General features: G+C 38.5%; 1 protein-coding gene across 1 annotated transcript; it reads left to right on the top strand.

Moving 5' to 3' along the window:
- The first annotated feature begins 5,528 nt into the window (after positions 1-5,528).
- Positions 5,529-5,990, top strand: LOC140015815 (uncharacterized). The gene has a single exon (XM_072068639.1). The coding sequence runs from the start codon at positions 5,529-5,531 to the stop codon at positions 5,988-5,990; it is 462 nt and encodes a 153-aa protein (XP_071924740.1).
- Positions 5,991-20,740: the final 14,750 nt, after the last annotated feature.

The following is a 20,740-nucleotide window of genomic DNA, read 5'->3' as shown; positions in this document are numbered from 1 at the left end:
TAGCCTCACTCCATTTGTTTGTTAGGAAACTAAACGTTTCAACAAGTAGCGTTTTAGTAAATTGCCTATGATTTGGCACTATTGCTGCTTGAACTACCTCAAAATAAACAGCATCCAGAGATAGCACATATCTCCTTTGCTAATAAAGGCAAGATGGCAAACCACAGCTGGCTTGTGAGTCTTTGGAAGTCGTTGAAATTGTCTTGCGACCATGGTTAGCCATCTGGCCGAGTGGCCCCGAGTCGTGGCCGAGTCCGATATGACTCGACTGAGTTATAATCGAAACGGAAAGGACCAGTATTATACAAGTCCCTGAATCATGGATAATTCCATATTTGTAACGATTCACTGTGACTCGATTGTTATTGACCGATTTGAATCATGATGTATGGAATGAGCTAAAATATTCGAGTCCATTCTGATATTTTTTCAAATTATGATTTTTATGGTATTTTTATTTTCAATAATTTTTTGCATATTTTTTAGCAATTTTTATGTGCTAATATACGTATCACTCGATATTCAACCGATATACCGCGAAGAATGTGGAACAACCGCGACCGCAACACACGACGGCGAACAATGCTTGTGACCGGCTTGCAAATGAAATAGCTTTTTTCTTCACCTTCTGATGTTACAACTGTAACATCCTCTTGGTACTCAACAGTACGGCAAAGGAGAAAACCATTGGAAGAAGCAACGACGACAGTAGGCTCGTCAATAAAGCTTAATGATTCATCCAAATAGCGCCATTTTCCCTCCTTGAGCGCCTGCACTTCCTCAGAGGCATCGATGAATGAAAACAGAATTCGATAAACGTTGCCTTTTACAGCAAATTTTTTCGCCACCGGAAACTGTAATGAAGCGTGGGAACTGGAATGATATCAGAAGTATGCAATAGGAAGTAAGAAAGCTGGAAGCGTGGAATCCAGTAACGGAAGGCGTGATCAGAAGGAGGAGTTCCAGAAAAGGCGCGTCTACCAAACCACGCCTTTGCTGGGGTTTCATCCGTTCTAACAGAAAGCCCAGAGACGCGGCAACTTGAAGCAAATTGCAGCTGTAGTTGGGACACGTGTTCGATTCTTATTAGCATAGTTAATAGTTTGTTAGAAATTAATAGCTTTATAAGCAGGCATGTCTGCTTCATGGAGCTCAGACTTAGAGTTTTGAATTCAGATTTGCTGTATTGACGTGAGGAGCAATCCTCATTTTCCCTCTCAATTTTTCCTTCAAATTCTTCCACCTTCTTAGTTAAATCCATTATCTCTGTTCTTGTAATACGTTACCAGAATTCAATTAATGAAAGCTGAAGTTCATTCGTTCACTATTTCATTGATTCATTGTTGATTGATCCCATCTCATTAAGCTTGATTTATTCTGCTTCATGCAAATTCTGGTTCCTCTGGTTTCTGGTCCATAACAGTGGTATCAGAGCTAGCTACAAGCCATTGGGAGAAATGACTAAAAATCAAGATGAGATGAGGAAAGAGATAACTGAGCTAGGGAGTGTAGTTAGAACTTTTGCTAACAGAAGTGATGGACTGGATCAAGCTGTGAGGATCATGGAACACAAGCAGGAGAACACTGAAAAAGCCCTAAAAAACCTGGATCAGAAATACGAAGGTATGATGAACATGATGGCACAAATGTTAGCAAAGCTGAACAACAAAGGAAAGGAGGTAGAGAGCAGCAACTCAGAGTCTGATTCAGGATATAAGGAAGATAACAGGAGAAGGGAGGCGCAGAAGGGAGTTATGGATAAGTCAGAGGCTAAGGAGAGCAAAATATTCACCAGACTTCCTAAGGTGGATCTACCAACCTTCACTGGAGAGAACCCCAGGGAGTGGATCAGGAAGGCCAACAAGTATTTCAAAATCAATGGAATAGAGGAAGAAACGAGAACTGAAGTTGCAGAACTTTATCTCAGAGACAAAGCAGATATATGGTTCCACGGCATGTTTTCTGGAAGGGAGGTTATTCATTGGGAAGAACTCTGCAATGCACTTTGTGAGAGATTTGGAGAAGGCACCCCTGAAGAAGCTATAGAGGAATTCAACAAACTGATGCAGACAGGTTCAGTAGCTGACTACCTGGAGAAGTTCGAAATACTCAAAGCCCTGGTAATGCCTTCCCTTCCTCATCAACAAGATTGTTATTATAAAACCTGTTTCCTAAGTGGTTTGAAGGAGGAGATAGTAACCATGGTAAAGATGGCCAAACCTAAAACATTAGCAGATGCTATAGAGGCTGCCAAATTACAAGAGAGGAACCTGAGAGCATTGTAAAAAATCCACAAATCCACTACCTATAACTCCAACTTCCAGAAACCCCTGTTCAAAGCCCCAAGCTATTCAAAACCCCCTGACAAGCAGATTCCCAAACCTTATAATAACCACCCCCATACTCAGAACCAATTTAAAAAACTCACACCAGCAGAACTCAACCACAAGAGAGAGAAGGGCCTTTGTTTCAAATGTGCTGAACCTTATACTATAGGGCATGTGTGCAGACAATCACATTTGAACCTATTGGTTATGGGAGATGAGAAGATAGCAGTTACTGAGGTGGAAGGGGAGAAGAAGGAGAAGACTGAAATATTCTGTGACTGTATTGGGGGGGGAATTAGAGAATGAACACATGGAAGTTTCTATCCATGCATTAGCAGGGGGAAGTGAGCACCAAACCATCAGAATAAAGGGAATGATTAAAGGTAGAACCATTTTTGCACTAGTTGACATTGGCAGTACCCATTGTTTCATTGATGAACAAGTGGCTAGAAGCATGAAATTGGGAACAAAGGGTGGGGCTCTATCAGTCAGAGTGGCAAATGGAGAAAAATTGCAGTCTAAGAGCCTTACCAACCCTGTGGTATGGAGGATGCAGGGGTATGAATTCCAACATCAGTTCAATACTCTGAGGCTAGGGGGTGCGATATGATACTGGGAGTGGATTGGTTAGCTAGATATAGCCCAATGGAATTTGACTTTAGAGGACTGAGTATGAAGTTTCAAAAAGGGAAAGCAACAGGTGGAGCTAAGAGAGGAAGGTAACACAGTACAATTGAAACTGATAAGGGGAAGTAGATTATACAAGTGGACTAGGAAACAAGCATATGGGATTCTGGCACAGGTGAGTCCTATAGAGGATAAGGAACCAAACTAGGAGTCAACCCCACAAAAAATGGGGATGTTACTGCAGGAGTTTAGGGATGTATTTCAAGAACCTCAGGGACTACCTCCTGAGAGGAGCCAAGATCACAGCATCACACTCAAAGAGGGGGCAAAGCCATTCCAAATTAGACCCTACAGGTGTCCCTACATCCAGAAGGCTGAAATTGAGAAACTAGTACAAGAGATGTTACAATCAGGGATCATACAACTGAGCAGTAGCCCTTTTGCTTCACCAGTACTTTTGGTCAAGAAAAAGGAGGGCACATGGAGATTCTGTGTGGACTATAGACAATTGAATGACCTCACAGTCAAAAACAAGTTTCCAATACCACTTATTGATGAACTACTGGATGAACTGCATGGATCCAAATACTTCTCCAAAATTGACCTCAGAGCAGGGTACTTTCAAATAAGGTACGTGAAGAAAATATTCCCAAAACAGCCTTCATAACATATCAAGGGCTATATGAATTTAAGGTCATGCCATTTGGGCTAACTAATGCACCTGCAACCTTTCAAGGACTGATGAATCAGGTATTCCAGAAGCAACTCAGAAGGTATGTGTTGGTATTCTTTGATGATATACTAATCTACAGTCCCTCACTGGAGGAGCATGTCAAGCATGTTATTGAGGTTCTAAAGATCCTGAGGCAACACCAACTCTTTGCAAAAGAGAGCAAATGCTCTTTTGCCCAGAAGCAGGTGGAATATCTAGGCCATATTATTTCAGTAGAGGGAGTAAAGGCTGATCCTAAGAAGATAGACAGTATGATGCAATGGCCAAAACCAGGTAACACCAAGCAACTGAAGGGATTTTTGGGTTTGACTGGTTACTACAGGAAATTTGTCAAGGGATATGGTGCTATTGCCAAGCCATTGACTACCTTTCTCAAGAAAGATGGTTACCAATGGGGAGAGGAGGCTGAAGATGCTTTCCAGAAGCTGAAGTTAGCCATGTGTAACACTCCTGTCCTAGCTCTCCCAGACTTCTTCCAACCCTTTGTGATCGAAACAGATGCTTGCTATGGAGGTATAGGAGCTGTTCTGATGCAGAATCGAAGACCATTGGCTTTTCTCAGTCAGAGTCTGGGACAAAGGAACTTGGGATTATCCATTTATGAGAAAGAATTGTTGGCCTTAGTCACAACAGTCACCAAGTGGAGGCACTACTTGGAGGGGCACCATTTCATCATCAACACTGATCACCAAAGCTTGAAGTATCTGTTGGAACAAAGGATTACTACTCCCCTCCAACAGAAGTGGCTGACTAAACTGATGGGATTGAGTTATGAGATATGCTATAAGAGAGGAAAAGAAAATGTAGTGGCTGATGCACTTTCCAGGTTGGGGAAAGAAGAAGCTGAGTGTGTAGCAACTACCACAGTCATACCAGAATGGATGAAGGAGGTAATAGAAAGTTATGTGGGCGATAACTGGGTTCAAGATCTCATCAGGGGAGCCCTGGCATGTCCAGAACCAGACTCAGATTTCAGCTATCAGAGTGGAATTTTAAGGTATAAGGGAAGAGTTGTAGTGGGGAAGGAGGGAGAAATAAGGAAGAAACTTATCACTGCCCTTCATGACTCTCAGCTGGGGGGGCACTCAGGCATACAGGCTAGCTAGATAAGAGCTAAGCAGCTATTCCACTGGCTAGGCATGTTCAAGGAGATCAAGACAGCTATACTACAGTGTGATACATGCAGGAAATGCAAGGATGAACGTGTGGCCTACCCAAGTTTGCTCCAACCACTCCCTATCTCTCAGCACTCTTGGAGCCATGTCACCATGGATTTCATAGAGGGACTGCCCCAGTCAGAGAGGAAAGACACCATCCTGGTTGTGGTGGACAGGTTTACTAAGTATGCTCATTTCATGAGCTTGTCTCACCCTTTTGATGCTCCTAAAGTAGCTAGAGTTTTCCTGGATCATGTTAGTAAATTGCATGGCATTCCACAGAGTATGATCTCAGACAGGGACAAGGTTTTTGTCAGCCAATTCTGGACTGAACTATTCACTCTGTTAGGAACAGGATTGAGCCTTAGCACAGCTTACCATCCTCAAACAGATGGGCAAACAGAAAGGGTAAACCAAGTACTAGAAATGTATCTCAGGTGTATGGCTCATCTAGAGCCTAAGAAATGGAACTCCTGGTTATCTTTGGCTGAATGGTGGTATAACACCACCTTCCACACTGCTATACAAATGAGCCCCTTTGAAGCTTTGTACGGGACCAAACCTCCCCAGCTAGCTCTTGGACCATATATGCAAACTAAGGTAGCAACAGTAGAGGATTAGGTGAGGGACAGGAAAAAAATGGATTAACTTCTGCAGCACAACCTGAAGGTCGCTCAGGAAAGAATGAAGAAATATGCTGATGAACACAGAAGTGAAAGGGAGTTCCAGGTAAGGGACTGGGTATACCTGAGGTTACAGCCCTACAGACAATCATCTGTGATGATCAGAAACAACACCAAACTATCAGCTAAGTACTTTGGGCCCTACTGTATAGAGGGGAGGATTGGGAAGGTGGCATACAGGCTCAAACTCCCTGCCACATCAAGGATTCATCCTGTGTTTCACGTGTCTTTGTTAAAGAAGAAGCTACGGGACCAGACCACTCCTACACTACAATTACCAGACGTTGATGAGAGAGGGCAGATTAGAGTGGAACCTGTGGCACTACTATGCAGGAGGATGATCAAGAGAAGGAATGCAGCCTCTACTCAATGGCTTATTCAGTGGTGGGGCACTGAACCTGCAGAAGCAACTTGGGAAGATGCTGAGCAGATAAGGGAGAAATTTCCTCAATTCCGACCTTGAGAAAAAGGGTCTTAGGAGGGGAAGGCATTGTAATGAAGCGCGGGAATTGGAATGACATCAGAAGTATGCAATAGGAAGTAAGAAAGCTGGAAGCGTGGAATCCAGTAACGGAAGGCGTGATCAAAAGGAGGAGTTCCAGAAAAGGCGCGTCTACCAAACCACGCCTTTGCTGGGGTTTCATCCGTTCTAACAAAAAGCCCAGAGACGCAGCAACTTGAAGCAAATTGTAGCTGTAGTTGGGACACGTGTTCGATTCTTATTAGCATAGTTAATAGTTTGTTAGAAATTAATAGCTTTATAAGCAGGCATGTCTGCTTCATGGAGCTCAGACTTAGAGTTTTGAATTCAGATTTGCTGTATTGACGTGAGGAGCAATCCTCATTTTCCCTCTCAATTTTTCCTTCAAATTCTTCCACCTTCTTAGCTAAATCCATTATCTCTGTTCTTGTAATACGTTACCAGAATTCAATTAATGAAAGCTGAAGTTCATTCGTTCACTATTTCATTGATTCATTGTTGATTGATCCCATCTCATTAAGCTTGATTTATTCTGCTTCACGCAAATTCTGGTTCCTCTGGTTTCTGGTCCATAACAGAAACAACCCTAATACTGTGGAAGGATCTTTGGTTCTAGAACTTGACCTTCAATTCAAGGAAAAAAATAACTAGGGTAAGAAACCAATGAAAATGAAATCTTGAGAATCTATTTGGGATTCGAAGAACAAGTGCAGAACAATTAACAAATTTTGATGTATAAAATCAACAAACGTGCAATAAGTAACAAGAGGAAGACATTAACTATACATTGACTGCAATCTTTTGCAATCACTAAAACCTTCGTGCTAATGAAATCACAATACACCACAAGCTAATTGTTTAAAAGATAATTTACCCAAATTCTACATCAGGTTGTGGCTCCGTGTTCATCTCTTCGATCTTCATTGTACATGCACAAATGACAAAACTCTTTAAATTTTTCAAGCTATATTAGTTTTGTATTAATTTTACCAAAGTCCAATATTAATAAGTTTGAAATTGATTTGATTCCTTAGCTGAATCATTTATGTTGTTGGAACTTAGTATGGTTTTTTATTTTAAGAAATCATATTACGACAAGATGCATTTGAGTTAAATTGAGCTCGAGATAAAATATCTAAGCTCGAGCTTGTTGAGCTCTAGCGAGCTTTTAAAAGTTGAACTTGACTTCATTTTATCATACTCAAGCTCGAGCCAAGATCTCAAGCCTAATCAATCTTACATAAGATAAATTAATATTCCATAAGTTTCAAACAGGAGATTTAATTGATATTTGAAACATACAAACATACATACAAGAGTTTAACATTTCATGACTCGAAATTGACTTGTAGACAAACAAGTAAGCTCAAAATTGACTCCTGCTTGATGAACGTTGAGTTCAAATCAAGTGACTTGGTCAACTTGTACTCCTAAATTTCATTGATCCTTAAGGGCAAGTTGGCAGATCTGGAATGAAAAAAACAAAAAGAAAAACAATTAATGGCTCAAGTATCATAAAAAGATGCAAGAAAGAAAGAAGGAAAAACAAAAAGATTTTACACCCACCAATCATTTTGCCACGATGGCAGTTCTTGCCACTAAGAGCATTATGTATGGCTCGTAGCAGCAAGATATACGATTGTCACGGTGTGTAAATCTATTCCATGACAGGTTAAGCCCGAAAGCTGAATTCAATGTTCAGAAATTTTTTTTTAAAAGAAACTATTCAATGTGGAGATAGCTATCCGACAGCAATACCATATTCTTTTCATGTCAATTCTGATTTAGCCTCGTTTAGAGTTGTGGTGTATTTATAATAAAAACAACACTTTTAAGTATTAAAAATAATTCTAGGGTATTTGATAATCAATTTCCCATAATTTAATGAATCCATTTTTGATAATTTAAAAGTACTTTGTTTGGTTAAAAGTACTTGTATCAATAGTGTTTCTTTATAAGTCATTGTAATCCCAACGGGACCTTAAACAGTTGGTTTGGTTGATTATATCCACTTAAACAAAAGTTCAGTTATCCAATTTTTAGGACAAAAAAAAAAAGAAATACAATTCTAGGGTTTCAAATCCTCTATCCCCAAAGATTGTCTATGCCCCCTCAGTTTCCAGAAGGATTGCCTGCTACGTTGTGAATTAATTCTATTAGTTAGTTATCTAGCTCCTCAAAATAGTAGTCATCTCCTAATAGTATCCTAATTGAATTCTAAAATGGACATGTTGGACTTAATACACAAAATAGTCTTGAAAATGGCTCACAATCATTCATGTTAGTCAAATGAACACGGCTACGAAAATGGCCATTCAGGTGGAAGAACTTTAACAGAGTCAAGTTTCAGAGGCATGAGCAGTAGGAAATGACCTAGAATAGATGCACAGTGGCTTGTTAATTGGAAATTAATTAACTGATAGCAAGAAAAATACTAACTGGTTTAATTGCGATAATTGCTTTTCAATGTGTTCCCTTTGTCTGATGGTCTGTACATATACAATACTTTGTGTCACCATCTTCGGTTCATCATCAGTCCAGATCTACAGCAATCCAAATCGTCATCGAAACATCAATGGCTGCAAGAGGGGCAGTCCTTTCCTGGCAGTTCATGGCCAAAATTTGGCCAAAAAAAGTGCAAGATTCAGATTTCATTTTGTATCTCGTTTTTTACACTATGTGTGGGACCTATAAAATTTTATTCTATAATTACACGTTATTGAAAGTAAGTTATATTGTGTACAAATAAAGTTACGTCGTATGCATTATACACAAAATCATCCCGAACAGTTTTCCTGATAACCGTTCTAGCCTCTTGTTCTCAATGGCCGGAACATCTAATTAAAACTGAATGGAGCTTATAAGAAATTGATGTAGAATGGGTGTCTGATGATTTTTGGACCAATATGGATCTTGGGAAGGAGGCTTGGATCCGCGACTCGACACACGCGGATCCCCCTACGGATCCACATCGGTCTTTTACGTTGCTTTGTTATTTTACATCATTTTTTTTCCTTTATCAACATATATAGAACTAGGAGGGATAAAGCGTGCTACGCACGGTGGGAAAAAGGATGGAGATGCCCAATTTAATAAAATAATTTGTACTAATTCAAAATGGATCATTAATGAAATTTGTTTTTCTTGATGGAATTAGTTACAAATAAACCAAAAAAAATATTAAACCAAAATTAGAGTAAACTTTCATTTAAGTGTGTAATCATATAAAAAATAGTAAGTATCATTCTCATTAAAGAATCAAAATATTATAATACTCTGTCTAAGTTGTCATCTACCCTTGCTATTTCAAGGTTAGGTTGCATTATGATTTAATTACGAGTTCAATTAATTTCCTAATAATGTAGCTACTTAAAACTTATAAGCATCATTAGGGGTTATATTTTACTATCTTTCCATGCTCTCAGATCATTCTCAAAATTAGAAAAAAAAAGGAAAAGTGAAGGAGGAGAGTTAATAGAGCTGTAAGCAAGAAAATGCAAAACAGTAAGGGCCAAAGTGAGTAAGAAAATAAATGAAATCGACTTTATATTATTGATAGAAACAAAATACTTCATCCCATTTGACCTTAAACAAAGGTATAACAACCGTATAATCAATGTTTTAATTCATATCAACCTACAATAAGTTTCCTCACTTATCAACCTACAAATTGCATACAACAAATCTTAAATCTGAATAACATCCACCATACTCATGGTTAACTAAGTACTATGGCTATATCAAAGCGCGTACATAAATAAGATAGTATCACATTTGTGAAACACTATAGTTGGGGCCTTGCTTAAAAGAAGTAATAACAACCAGGAATTGCCGAGAATCTAGCCAAGCAAACTTATTGAAATGTTTGACAGCAATCTAAGAGCCGTCATTTTCAAGCTGCCCTTTGTAGACAAACATTGAGAGCTTTATCCCCATGTTCTGATACAATGTATTCAACTGAGAATCCTGTAGTCGCCATCTTCAGCTCATCTAAACTGCATTCTTTAAGTGATGGTAGTTTCATACTCTCATTTTCTCCACGTTGCTCTAAAACCCCAGAAGAAAAAAATTAGAAAAGGGAAACAAATATTACATTTTTATACATTTAACATAGTTTTAAGAATTACCAAAATCAGAGGAATAAGCGATGTTGGATTTGAGGTTAGAAGGCCACCAGCAAAAGCCTAATTTAGAGCAGCGAGCTCCCATTGGAATGAAGACGAATAATAATGAAAAACGAATCTGGCAATCAGGTCAAGAAAACAGACATAAAGAAATATCACAAATGGATAGAACTAAATTATAGGGACATAAAATGTAACACAAAAATTTTCACCAAGCAAGTCAATTCAAGAGCCATTGCAGCAAAAAACTTGTAAAAAAAATGCGCAAAGAAGTCATAAACGATCAAAACACAAGGACAAAACACGAGAAGCAAAGGTCAAGGGTAAATCCAAAAAAAAGGAAAAAAATAGGGTTAAAAACATAAAAGCCCCCTGTGATATAGCTATTACACATAAAAACCCCTCGTGGTTTCAAATCATACCTATCGGTACCCCATGATTTGAAAGAAAGTGCATTTTCGACGGAAATCGTTAATGAAAATGGAGGTCAGTGAAAAGACATAAATGCCCTAACGATATAAGCGAAAAATTGGTGAAGGAATTAGTCAGTTTGGCTGTTTCGGAGCAAACGAAGAGACAGAACGATTGAAGAGAGAAACAAAGAAGAAGAAAAAGCCCTAGAGAGAGAGAGAGAGGCAAGTATCAGCCAAATTCCCGATTGTTATAGCAATCAAACTCCGACAGCGACAGGAACTACAAGGAAGTGAAGATTTGCTGAAAAAATCGAAGAAAAATGGGTTTGTATGCCGTCCCTCATCTATTTCGATTTGGGGTTTGGGGTAGTTTGGGATTTTTATTGTGATTTACTGGTTTCATACTACATTTTAAGGTCATTATTTAACAAAAATAAGATTTTTGATATATATATTAATGTTGTTAATGAATTTAAGGTTTTTGAAGTATGCCCTACATTTGCTATTTTGATTATCAATTGGCAAATTTGTTAGGATATTGTGTTTGGTTGACTACGAAAAAGAAAAGCCTTATAATCTGGAGTTGTTAGCGGAGATTCTTAGTTGCTGAATCTGAATATGTGATTGTCTTTGAATCTCAGTCAACTAAGTTGTTCGTCTTGGAATCTGTTGTATTATCGAATTAGAGTAGTTGGCAAAAGACTGAATCTGTCCAAATTTGTATTGTTATCAGTTTTCAGGAGTTAATGAAAACATGTTGTAGTCAAATGTGGTCCCCCATCTCATGTATAATGAATTATTTGTTCTGGATCTGTTGTATTATGTTAGCTTTTGTATAATTGTGAAAGATAAATTACTGAAAAATGAGTACTTTATTGTTTGTCATGCAATAACAGAGGAGAACAACAAGGATAAAGTAGATATAAAGATGTACTTTGGTGGAAAATTCAAAGAAAAACCAAGGCTTCACTACACGGGAACCCACATGGCCATTTTCAAAGAAAGAGTTGAAGATAAGGTAGACATAGTGAGTTTGTGCAGAATGTTTAAGAAAGTAGATGAAGGAGCAACGAGAGCAACATTTTGGTTTTGTGCCCCCTTTGTTGATTTGGATGGTGGCCTACATCCAATTAAAAACAATGATGATATTAAATTGATGAATTTGGCATATGAGGGGACACCAGAAAGACTAATTTATGCTTGCAGTGGGGATGGGCCATTTGAAAAAGAGCCTGAAGATGGTGGGGTCAATGATGGTACATCTACAAAGGAAACATCCAGCGACACAACAATAAAAAAGAAAGGCAGTGATACAAAGGATGGTGGGGTAACTGTAGTTACTACAGGGACAGATACAAGTACTGATGATGATAAAGAGCCAGCATGATTAAAAGAGGGGTTGGAAACAATAGAAGATGAGGACATATTTGCACCCAAGAAAGATGCCGCAGGAGACAACAACCAGACCAATATAACTAGTGGAGGCAACAACCAAAAAGCTGATGGAGACAAGGACAAAGCTGATGGGGCCACTATTTCAGCAAGACTCCCTCTGCACGTATTCTCATTTACTGAGAATAAAGATGAAAAAAGTGCTGCTAAAAGTGTGGATGCAAGGAAGAAAAAGACAAGTAAAACCAAGCAATCAAAAGGGCTTGATGTGATTCAGAAAATTCCACCAACTATTTCAACTCAAATACCATTACAAATTCCATCAGAAAATGAAGCTGTTAGAACTGAAAAAGACCCTTCAATAGTTGGAGATCCAGATTTGAGAGCAGACATAGAACATCAAGTGAATGATGATGTCATTGAAGAGAATTGGCAGGAACCAGTGATTTTGGATGAGGAGTTGCTGGATGCAAGAAGATATGATGGTAGAGAAGATGATGATTGCCTTGACTTTAATCTTAAAGTTGAGTTTAAGAAGCCAAACTTTGAGCTGAAAGTGGGGTAGAAGTTTACTAATTTTAGAGTGTTCAGATTTGTGTTGCGTGAATGGCTAGTCAGAAAAGGATATGAAGTTACTTGGGTGAAAAACTACTCCAAGAAAATTATTACCAACTTTGCAAAAGGCTGTACATGGAGGATTCGTGCAACACCAATTCAATATGAATCAACCTTTCAAATAAAGTCATTCAAGGGTGAGCATGTGTGTGCTCGAGAGTATAAAAATAAGCATGCAACAGCTGCATATTTGAGCATCAAGTATCAAGATAAGATCAGGGATAATCCAAGAGGTGATTTGATAGGGCTGAAGAATAACATCAGGAGAGACTTAATGATCAATGTTTCAATTGCTAAGGTCGGCAGAGCTAAGCGTAAGGCAAATGATCTGATACTTGGCACGGACATGGAGCAGTATCAGAAACTTTGGAGTTATGCAGCGACAGTCCGAGACACAAATCCTGGAAATACTATCAAGATTCAGATGGACAGACCAACTGAAGGTTCAAATGGGACATTTGAAAGATTATATTATTGCTTGCATGCATGCAAGCAGGGTTTTCTTGATGGTTGTAGACCAATAATTGGTCTAGATGGCTGTTTTCTTAAGACAACATTTGGTGGCCAATTACTGTCTGCACTTGGGAGAGATGGCAACGACAACATGGTGCCAGTAGCAGTTGCAGTGGTTGAGGTAGAGAGGTATGACTCCTGGAAATAGTTTTTGGAGTTGTTAATGGCTGATTTGGGCATGGGAAAGGATAACATTCCTTGGACATTTATCTCAGATAGACAGAAAGGGCTAGTACATGCTGTGAATGAACTTTTTCCTGATTCGGAACATAGATTTTGCTTGAGACATATGTATCAAAATTTCAACCAAAAGTTCAAAGGAAAGGAAATGAAAGACATGTTCTGGGCTGCTGCAAGTGTTGGCAATGAATGACTTGGAAAAGGCAAATAAAGAAGTTGCTGAATGGCTGAACCGGATTCCACCAACTCTGTGGAGTAGATCACATTTTAGAGGAAGTAGTAAGTGTGACATTCTAGTGAACAACCTAAATGAGTCATTCAACAATTATATATTAGAAGCAAGAGGGTTACCAATCATTTGGATGCTTGAATGGATAAGGAGGAAGTTGATGCATAGAATTCAAACAAAAAGATCTAGAATGCAAAAGTTTCATGGACAAATCTGTCCAAATACAGCAGAAAAGATTGATAAGAATCAAAGGTTGAACTGGACATTTGTTGCGACATGGGACGGACATCACAAATATGAGATAGATTGTGGTCCGAGAAAATGTGTGGTGGTTGATTTGCATGAATGGACTTGTACCTGTAGTTATTTTCAACTAACAGGTTATTCTTGTGCCCATGCATGTGCTGTAATAAAAGTGTGTAGATTACCTATAAACGATTATGTTCATGCTTGCTACACTAGAGTAGAATATCTGAAGACATATGCACACACTATCACACCTGTTCCAAGTGATACCTGCTGGATAACATGTGAACAAGAGGGCTTAAACCCCACTGTAGTTAGGAGAATGCTTGGCAGACCAAAGAAGATGCGTCAAAGAGCACAAGATGAGCCTAAGAAGGGGCAAATATCAACTAGAAAGGGTCTATCTGGGCATTGCAAGAGGTGTTTTCAGGCAAATCATAACTCACGGACGTGCAAGAATCCCATTCACCCTAACTCCAAATTTTACAAGGTAATCTTTCATTGTACACTTAAATGGCATTGTTACAGCATTTATATTTATTATTACTAATGTTAAATGCTCTTTGTAGGCACTTGAAGCAAGTGTTACAGCTTCCATTCAGTCACAGCCAATTGTTGAGTCATCTATTGAACCACAGTTATTTACTGAAGAGGCTGCTGCAACCGGGACTACTACAAAGACAAGCAATAAGGCTCGGAAGGTGTACACTCTTTCCATAACATTCACTGGATGAAAGACTTATCAGTTCAGTGGGACATTTCTAAATTATCTTTTTGTTTTAATTTCAGTCTGTAGACTTATCAGTTTAGTGGGACATTTCTAATTTATCTTTTTGTTTTAATGCATCAAAGCGCACAAGATGAGCCTAAGAAGGAGCAAATATCAACTAGAAAGGGTCTATCTGTGCATTGCAAGAGGTGTTTTCAGCCAAATCATAACTCACGGACGTGCAAGAATCCCATTCACCCTAACTCCAAATTTTACAAGGTAATCTTTCATTGTACATTTAAATGGCATTGTTACAGCATTTGTATTTATTATTACTAATGTTAAATGCTCTTTGTAGGCACCTGAAGCAAGTGTTACACCTTCCATTCAGTCACAACCAATTGTTGAGTCATCTACTAAACCACAGTCATTTACTGAAGAGGCTGCTGCAACCGGGACTACTACAAAGACAAGCAATAAGGCTCGGAAGGTGTACACTCCTTCCATAACATTCACTGGTTGAAAGACTTATCAGTTCAGTGGGACATTTCTAAATTATCTTTTTGTTTTAATTTCAGTCTGTAGCTGGTACAAACCAAGGGTGTAATAGGGCTGATGACACCACTGCACCAACAAAAAGAGCTCTGGCTCGTACTGTTACTGATGTCCTGCAGAAGTTAAGGCCAAAGAGAGCAAAAGCTGTCCAGCCTTAATTACTTGCCTAATATTTGCCTATCTGTATTTACACTTTCATTTTGGAATATTACGTCTGGTTGTAATGATGCCTGCAGAATGATTGGTTGCCTGTAGAACGTCTGGAAATCTTTTGTCTAATTTTTTGTACACTTGACTTGGTAGTAGTTGCCACTATTTGGTTGTACCTTTTGAATGAAATTCTCTATGCAGCCAGGTTATTTTACAGAAATTTTCCACCAAGTGCTAAACCTTTTGTCTGTAATGGCACTTCGTGCCTCTTTGATCACTAGTTATTTTACAGGTTATTGAACATCTGGAAATCTTTTGTCTGTAATGGCACTTTGTGCCTGTTTTATTTTTTTCTGTTCATTTTTTAAAACATTTGCTGCTTATGAGTATTCTATTCAAAGTTTTAAGCTACAACATTTTGAAAGCAGTTGAAACAGTCGAATTATACTTCATCAAGAAAGCATAGCATTATAAGGTTCTAGCTGAAACAGCCAAATGATCAGCTTTAGCAACTCCATACAACTGGCTACCAAATTCCACAGTCTTATTTGGTAGATATCAACAACAGTAAAACAGAAAAAGCAGATACCATAACACAACCTCTAACTAGCAATTTTAAGTTCTTCAACTCATTATCCAAATTTTCCAGTTTTGAGAGCACGCCATTCACATAGGAATGTTTTGCAACAGGTTGGCTCACAAATTGATTTTTCCGATCTGGTTCATCTCTGTAAATGGGATTACACCAAGAAAAGAACCTACATTCATCTTTTTCACACACAAAATATAACATTCCCTTTGATGGCTTTTCCGACTCAACAATCTTTAGTTTCGCCTTCTTTCGACAATTACACATCTTGTACTCGTATCGAAGATCTCTAGCTCCGTTTCTCCCACTGCCTGGTCGAGAGCTTGAGGAAGACATCATCGTACGGTTTCTTAATTATTCCCTTCACTATTTACACAAAGAAAAATATAGAGTTCATTATAAGAATTTATTGATATTCCAAATGGTTAAAGGTTTTACCTTTTGAAACTTGCACTTAAGGAGGCACAAGCCTGCATATTTTCCTCCTGAGGCACGAGAGCTTGAAGAAACCTTCTATCAAGGAAGCTAGACTTCTCCAAAGTCCGAAGAAGCTGATTGGCTTGCAGTTTTAATAAGTTGTCAAGGGCACAAGAGGAATATCAGCTCAAACTTTGAGTTAAAAAACCATTTTCCGAAGCAACCACGCTCCTTTTCAGTGCGTGGATGATAATCGCGTTTTCATTAATGATTTTCGTCGAAAATGCACTTTCTTTCAAACCATGGGGTATCGATAGGTATGATTTGAAACCACGAGGGATTTTTATGTGTAATAGCTGTACCATAGGGGGTTTTTATATTTTTAACCCAAAACAATATTATGCTTCTGCAGAAATCTTGCAGAGGCTACTTCAGAACTTCAAGAAACAAGCAAGGAAAGAGCAGAAAATCATTACCTGTTCCATTCCGCCAGATTGTGTGCCAATATGTCTTTCACATTCACAAGTAAGTTGAGCAAGTTCTTTCTGTTGAGTAAAAGTAAGGTAAATAAATTACACGGACAATCCGTTCCACAATCAAAATAGGCAAACTTCAGCTAAATGCTCATTCATAGCCACATAACCTTTGAAATCCTTATTGAATTGTATGTGCATAAATTACAGGTAAATCATGACTAATTCATGCTTGAAATCATGAATCATCACCACAGAAAGTAAAAATAATGATGAAGCAAAAACCTGAGAATAAAAACATATTTGAAGGAAAGCATGGGAAATATATACTTCAGAGAAAATACTAATTCGGCAACTTCTAAGGTAGAGATGATGCCAGAAAGAGGCATGTCACATCAGGAAAGGCACATTTTACACGGCCACAGATGCAGCTTCTCCAACCCAATAAGCCGTAACAATCTTAAACCTAATTCCAGTTACTCTAATAAATCAGGAGCACGTATAACATAGCACAACAATTCCTTTCCATCAAGAGCATCAGCAACCCGGAGGTTTAGGCTAACACCCTGCAACACTGACAAAGTATAGCCCAAATGTGTAACAGAATTGAAAAGTTGATAATGCAACAGTAAGCATTCAAATTCGGTTTTAAAAAAATTTTTATGCTGGCAACAGATAAGGCAATTAGGTGATGTGGCTTAACTACAAAAGGCAATTAATATATAATTTTTAGAGTCAAAACAAAAAAATAATACATAACAAAGCTCTAACTGAAGCGGTACATATAAATAGCAACATAGCAACTCTAGACTAAAAGGCACAGAGCAAAACAGCAACACAGCACAAAACAACTTCAATATCTCGAGGTAGACGCCATAGGGTTTTTTTAAGAACCACAGAAGCAACGTAAGCATAAAGAGATGCTTAACGCATAATAAGTTCAAAAAGTTACAACTTACTATGCAATAAAGGAAGGCAATATTTACCTCAACTCTATATCTCAAGCCCTCCACAGCATTCTTAGTGAGCAATGGAAATGGAGCTATAAAATTGGAGTCCATGTTATCACTTTCACCGATGATGGGTTTAATATCTTTAAACATGTCATTCTCCTCAGGGGACACCTACTCAAGATCAAGCAAGAGGGAGATAAGAAACATATAAGAAAATGATCACAATAATTTCAAATGCATTACCATAATCAATTTAATCATATTAGGGGAGACATTATTCATGTGCTAACATATATTAGGAATTCTGATATAAAAAAGAACAGCAAAAAATAGGGGCAAAACCTATAGCACAATCCAATATTCGATATAAAAAAACAAAAGGCTTATTTCAGTATGCAATAAACACAAAGAAAAAACTGAAAACCAAAACCATGATTGCGAAGGATGACAGAACTTCTACAACATGGATATATATGAGCCAATGATTTACCAAAGATTCTAGTCAATATTCAAGCAATCCTACTGTTCATCAGTTCTGCTTGCAAAAAAATGAAGATCAACCAAATTCAATCTGGAAGTCAGGGTATAAATTCAATTACAAAAGTAATTCCAATTTAGTCTTTAGAAAATTACCAGAGAGACAGATGCACCAGTGTTATACGCTCTTCCAGTATGGCCAATTCGATGTACATATCCCGCAGCACTTTGAGGCATCTCAAAATTTATGACCTGCAAGAAAGAAAAGAATCAATACAAGTTGATTATCAAACTGACAGCCTCATCAGCCACAGACAAGTAGATGATACGCAAAGCAATTCCTGTATGGAAGAAAGCTCAAGGATATGATAAACCACATACATGGAAAAGCTCAAAATTTTCACTCAATATAGTAACATACTAATTACTAATCGTGCAACCATCCACTTTGATTGTAATAAGAAGATTAAGTAGATATATGTTGTCTGAGTATCTCCAAATATATAATAACCTATGCATAATGATACCCGCGCTTATCGAAAAAATCACATAGCAAAGTAAAGATATTGTAACAAAGAATAAGATACTGCAAGATGACGGCTATATTGTATTGAAAAAAATTAAAAAAAAAATTAAGCGTCAAGAAAAATGTATTTTAGAAAAGCAGCCTACCATGTGAACATTACAACACCAAACTCTGCATCAAATGCTAAGCCCTAAAACAGCACAAATGCAGCCTAAGCGTTACAGACGCGCAAGAGTCCAGAGCATCAAACAGCAGATGCGAACAAGGGAGACAAAGACACAGAAAAGCCTTTAAAAGATAATAAGAGTCCCATTTTTTTGGACGCCAAAGCCATAGAGATTTCCAATAACACAAGCGAAACAGCAGATTAATTAACAACGTTCTAGATTAGAATCAAGGCCAATTTTAATTTGATATGAAGTGGGAATACCCGCTCCTAGGATCTTTTACCTTTTTTATTTTGAACTATATTTCTCTTTTAAATAATGATAAATTTTGGGTAATCATTTGCAACCCAAAAAAAAATGGCGTGATTTATTAGCTCAATGGATCTACCGACTCTACAAGCAGTCATATGAAAATCTTCTCTTCCATTAAGTTCGTAAATAACAAAATTATCTCGGTTTCGACCCACAAACTCCTAACCTCTTGTAATTAATCACATTGCTAACATTGTTTTATATTCTTTTTCATTAAGGTCACGTATTAGTAATCGAATTGTAATAATGTGAGCATAATAAAGGAACAAAATCAAAATCATAAGTCAAGAGCAGCTGAAAACTGTAAATTCAGACCCAAAAATAATAATAGTATACATTCCATATGACCAAATTAAAATTAAAATGACAAACTTTAGCTGTAGAAAAGAACTACATAAACTAAAATCAAGTAAAAGTAATCAATCCCCACAAAATTTTACCACGCAATAAGCTTACCCCAAAGGGGGGGGGAAACTAAAATTTACCATTATATACTGCCACTTGCCTTAGCAACATCACGGTTAAGCTTTTTCACAGTGTTCGATAGCGTCTCATTCTCCTTCAACAATTTCCCCTGTTCAATTAATTAAAACGATGAAGAAGAAGAAGAAGAAAACTTTAGCTCTAACTTATAAGTAGTAATTGGAGAAGTAAAACGGTTCAAGTGGGTCGGGTTGGTTATAAGAATCGGACCTTTTCTTGGTTAGCGAGGGTGAGTTTTTCGGAAGCGTCGGAAAGGGAGGCATCGAGGGACTAAAGCTAGGACTGAAGGTCGGCGATGATGGCATCCTTCTCGGTGAGCTTGTGACGGAGAACAGACGCCTCTGATTTGAGGGAAAATAGCAACTCTAGGCTAAAAAATGCAGAGAGAGCCACAACGAAGCACGATCCAAACGGATGGCAAGATCGAACCTTTCCCGAGAGCAAAATAGGAGCCGCTTGAAAAGGGAAATAAAGGAAAAAAAAAAAACTTACAAGGGAAGCTAACAACGAAGACCGCACCTCAACGTAAAGGAAGAACAAGGAAACGTACAACGGAGGAGAAGGAAGAGAATCGAACGCACCGCAGCTGATCTGGACGACTGAGACCCAGGGAACGCTAGGGACAGAGGTTCGATGGTCCTTGCGTGGCAGGAGAAGGGGAGTAAAGAACAAAAACATCACTTCCAGGCTAAAGATTCACGCAGAAAGCTAATGGCAAAAATTGTACCTCACCGGAAAGGAAGAAAAGGAAGAAGAAGAAAACTCACAACGGAGGAAGAGGAGGAGAGCCAAATGCCTGGACCACTGCAACCCAGAGAACACGAGAGACCGAGGCTCACTGATACCTGTGTGGTTAGAAGAGAACCGGTAAGCTCAACAGGCTCTCGCACCAAGGCTCAGAACAGCCGGATAAGCAACATAGCAACATTGCCCAAAAGAAAGAGAGAGAGAGAAGACAGTGGGAAGAAGAGGCATGTGATACTGCCAGATAGAGAAAGAAGTCTATCAACGCAGCAGGAGGCACATGGGAGGCTGGCAGAGGAGAAGATGATAACCTGGCGTGCAATGCGCGAAGAACATAATGCTGCCAATCCACATGCGCGGCACATGAGGGGACGACGAAACTCCTGGCTGAAGGGTGTTGGCACTTTATCTACTTATCTACTTATGTTGATAAGAGCCGAAGAGCTCTCATGACCTGGAATGGTT

Source organism: Coffea arabica, chromosome 10c (genome assembly GCF_036785885.1).
Source record: "Coffea arabica cultivar ET-39 chromosome 10c, Coffea Arabica ET-39 HiFi, whole genome shotgun sequence".
Classification (NCBI taxonomy): domain Eukaryota; kingdom Viridiplantae; phylum Streptophyta; class Magnoliopsida; order Gentianales; family Rubiaceae; genus Coffea; species Coffea arabica.
The sequence above is the reverse complement of the archived record's forward strand: the minus strand, read 5'-3'. Positions and strand labels throughout refer to the sequence as shown.

Bases quoted from the DNA above. Each gene is read 5' to 3' on its own strand.
- LOC140015815 (XM_072068639.1), top strand. From the start codon at position 5,529: ATGAAGAAATATGCTGATGAACACAGAAGTGAAAGGGAGTTCCAGGTA.